Source organism: Humulus lupulus, chromosome 9 (assembly GCF_963169125.1).
Source record: "Humulus lupulus chromosome 9, drHumLupu1.1, whole genome shotgun sequence".
Lineage (NCBI taxonomy): Eukaryota > Viridiplantae > Streptophyta > Magnoliopsida > Rosales > Cannabaceae > Humulus > Humulus lupulus.
Window position 1 is genome coordinate 180,213,470 of NC_084801.1, and position 4,391 is coordinate 180,217,860.

General features: G+C 39.9%; 1 protein-coding gene across 1 annotated transcript; it reads right to left on the reverse strand.

Moving 5' to 3' along the window:
- Positions 1-2,100: 2,100 nt before the first annotated feature.
- On the reverse strand, positions 2,101-3,972 carry LOC133800380 (protein FAR1-RELATED SEQUENCE 5-like). The gene has a single exon (XM_062238338.1). It carries the CDS (start codon positions 3,970-3,972, stop codon positions 2,101-2,103), a length of 1,872 nt encoding a protein of 623 aa, XP_062094322.1.
- Positions 3,973-4,391: the final 419 nt, after the last annotated feature.

A 4,391-nucleotide genomic window follows, 5' to 3' on the forward strand; every position in this document is an offset into this window, starting at 1 on the left:
GGGGCCCTCCTCAAATATAGACAGTGTACAACAACTGGCCATTTTGAACGAGTAAAAAAAGGTTATCCATCACACAAACCACTACCAACTACTTTGGTAGCCATATCTTCCTTCTTCCCTTCCACCCCATATTTTTTCCTTCCACCCATACCCATGGATTCAGACTCCTCATTTGACTCGTGCAATATTGAGGTATTTCCTGTCACGGGCGACCATCACGTAGATCGACCGGATTGGGAGGAGTTTACCAATAGCAACATAAACACTCTCCCCCCTGAACCTATAGACTATATAAACGATCTGAAGATCAAATTAGAGAGGAAGGATGAAGAAATTTTCTTTAGAAATTTGAATTGTCGCATGCTAGAGAAAGACAACGAGTCCATGAAAGCCAGGATAATGCAGCTCGAAACAGAGCTTCAACAGAAGACAAAGAAAATAGAGGAAGTGAGGGATGTCGCGTTCATGGCAGCCTATGAAAGGGTGTTGAAAGCACTAGAGGAACTTAAGGCAGAAGCAGTGAGTAGATACGATGAGTACCTGAAGGAGAAAATTAACAATATAGTTGGTGATGTTGCCCCACTTGGACGTAGAAGAACATGAAGAACTGAAGTGTTCTAGTGCGATGGCGTGGTGATTGTTAATTCACCTTACAGATGAGTGGTCCAATTTGTTTGTCTTTTTTTTTTGTTGTTTATTAAGGGTTTAAACATGTTTGTAACGAATAACATGGATTAATGAAGACATTATTTAAATACAGAATATTTGTATGGTTCTAATATTTCTCTAGTAGTAGCAATTAACTTTTACAAATTTTTTGATATATGTCAACAACTATTAATTGGAAGAAGTAAGTAATCATATTTGTCTACTATTCTATATTGAGCAAGTCAACTGGTTTGTCAAATCATAGATCCAATCAATTTTTATGTCTCCAATCCTACCATACCTTTTGCATAAATTGTACTAATCAATTCATATGTCTCCAATCGAATCATACCTTTTGCATAATTGTAATATTGAACGTACTATACATCAATTGTGAATACAAGCAATGGCTACTTTCACTCAATCTCCACCTCCCCTCACCTTCCTTATGATGATATAGGCTAGCCAAGATAATGAACAACTTATTTCATACCCTGTAAGACTTCACTAATTTGGACAATTGAGTCCCAATAATATACCAAGGAATTTAGGCTCACATGATAGTAGTAATGTGGCCCCACTAAACAAAATATACGAGGAACATCATATATATATATATATAAAGAAGGAAATTATGCTAAAGGGGCTTCCCTTTAATCCCCATCAGTGGCGGTGGGGCTGTCAGTGTTCTTGAAAACTTGAACAATTTGCGAGGGGATTTGTTTATAACCGTGTATATTGTAGCTATTAGGAGCATCTGCTAATTTTTAAAAATTTGTGAATAGAGTATATTACTGAAAACTATGTTGAAACATGGTGTTTGCGTGACTAAATTTTTTTAAGCGCGTGAAAAACTACATGTTTGAACCTATTTTTCGGTATTGTAAACTACTCACCATTTATTGAAAACAGGAACTTATAAATAGCTACTATAAACACGATCCCAAAATAGTCCCCCCAAAAACTGTAAACGGGATGCGAAACACTAAGCGCCCCACCATTAGGAGTTAAAGTAAAGCCCATATAAAAATATTGTCCTATATATATGCATGCTACACAAGGACAAAATCAATTAATTATGCCTCAATTTTGTTATTAACGAATTATTGTAGTATCTTTTCCGCAAAGCTTCTTAAATTAATGTGTCAACAAATGATTCCTATAACGATCCATCCATAAATGACTCTTCAAAACATAGTAAGGGCATTCCACATAGTAGAACTTAGTAAACAAGATTGACGTCCATAACATAACATTTGGTAAAAAACGAGACATACAAAGCATTACACATAATTCATGAATTTTTTTGCAAACTAATTCTAAACCCTTACCATAAAACTGATCGCATGGCTATGGGATGTAACAATCTGTAGAGGGATTGCGAATTTGTTTCGAAATAGTAGGTCATTGGTGACTATGCCATTGCTCGTTTGTGCCATTATCTCCTGTTAATTAACTCCTTTCACTTTGACTGATGTCGTCCACGTTCGGAGTATAGTACATTGGATAGTTGGAAGATGTTGGATCTTCTGTCTCCATGGATTGATTGTCCACTTCTGGAACAACTTTGCAAGTCGCCCTATCATGGCCTAATTGGTTGCAGTTGCGACACCTATTCTTCCTTGGGGTGGCATTGTCCACGCCCTTATATTTTGATTTTGTTTTGTTTGGTTCCCTCCCCTTCGTTCTCACAATTGCCGGATCCCCAATTACTCTCTGTTGTTGTTGCGATCGGTAGTCCCCATGTACAACGTGTCTCGATTCAAACGCATCATTAGGCTGACCACACGTTGTTTTAAATTTTTCCTCCAAACGGGACATTTCGCTTAATGCTTCTTCATATGTATCATCACGTTGTGTAGCATAGTACCCCATTGCATTTAACCGTGATGTCAACGATCCCCAACGGGTACATAATAACACATCACGGGGGACCCTATCATGGGGAGCTCTACTCAATTCACCTCTCAATTTGGCGTCCTTCCTCCAGCGTTCCTTTAACAGAGGTTTCGGGATGCAGGGTAGGTTCAAATGCTTCATTACAGCAAACATATGTCGACACGGGATTCCGTCTGACTGGAATAGCATGCAACTACATTCAAAGTGATCATGATCAATTACGTACCGAACTACACTTCTTACCAGTCCTCTACGGAAACGACTTAGGGAAAATACCCTGCACCCAAATTCCACACTTATCAAATCAATTGAGTATGCAAGAGCGTTGTCGATTTGTTGTGCGACCTTATCGTACATGTTTCTCGTCAAAACTGAAGCAACTTGTTGGTAATACTGTTGTAGTATGTTGGAAGGGAACTGGGGCGATGTGTTGTTACTGATGAAGTCATCTTCGCGTTCCGTGTGGCGTATGCTTTGTATGGCTTTATCAACTTGGCCAACAAGGTCTTTAAGTTTAAGTTTGCTTGTCAAGAAGTGTGACAGGTAAGAATTCATCGACTCCGACCTTTGGGTGGTTCTGAGGCCCGCAAAGAAATTACCCAGTAGGAAGCATTCTGCCCAACTCCTTCTATTGTTGTATGTTATGGCTGCCCATTGGCTATCTTGTAGCTGAAATTCTGTAACCAAGCCACTCCAACTCTCGTCAAACTCTTCCTTTGTACAATATTGATATAGAAGCTCATTAAACCTTGTCTTGAAAATCGGGTGAGGGACATTAATGGTAACATTTTTCTGAAGGTGCCACGCACACAAACGATGGACAGCATTAGGCATGACTTTCTCTATTGCTTTAGCCATAGCTTTATCTCCGTCAGTGACAACAACCTGAGGCAATTTGTTGTTCATACATTGAAGGAATTCTTCCAACAACCAAATGTATGTGTCCTCCTTCTCATCGTACAGCAAGGCCACTGCGAAGACAACAGTTCTGAAGTGGTGATTCACGTCGACAAAAAGAAGAAGGGGTTTGTTGTAAGCATTCTTCTTGTACGTTGTGTCAAATGCGATGATCTCCCCAAAACGTCCATAGTCATCTCTGGAAATTCCATCGGCCCAGAACAAGTCAGCGAGCCTATACTCCCCGTCTTTCGTGTGTGTTTCAAAAAAATTGGGGTCACGTAACCCAAGACATTCCAAGTATCCCAGGGCACCCTCAGCATCTGTTTCCTCCTCCTCTTCTAACTCTCTTTGTCGTCCAATCCAATTGTATAAGTCCTTTTTCAAGAACGGAACATACTTATGTCCTCCTCTTTCTGCAGCAAGGTGATTCAATATGTGGCAAGTTCGTATGCCCGACCGTCTCATTGACATTACTTGGGCACCCATACAATCTGGGACAGCACGGTTAGATCTCAAGAACTGCATATCTGTCTTCAAAGCAAGGTCATGATTATGTGTTGGGTTAAAGTCTTTCACTGCCCAACTGTTTTCGGACTTGTCAAAATTCACGCGCAATAGTGCTAGGCACCCTGTGCGAGTAACAGCTCGAGGTTTTTTCTTACGGTTCTTTAGGTTTTCCCACTTTTCTCGCCTAAACCCTTGATTAGAGCAAACCCATTTTCTTTGCCACTCTTTATTTTCATTGTCCCGACGGACATCTTCTTTTCTAACACTAAACCCAATTCACTGAGAGTATTTGTGGTAAAAATCTTCCCAGTGGCCAACCGTGGGTAGGTGTTTGTTTATAATGTCTTCCTTTGTTAATTGTTGTGGAAGCTTGTTCGTAATATTTAGTTCTGCGAGTGCTTCCGACATGTCGTTCGCCATGTTGTTTGAGTACTTAT

Coding starts and splice junctions, on each gene's coding strand:
- LOC133800380 (XM_062238338.1), bottom strand. CDS start 3,972: ATGCAGTTCTTGAGATCTAACCGTGCTGTCCCAGATTGTATGGGTGCC.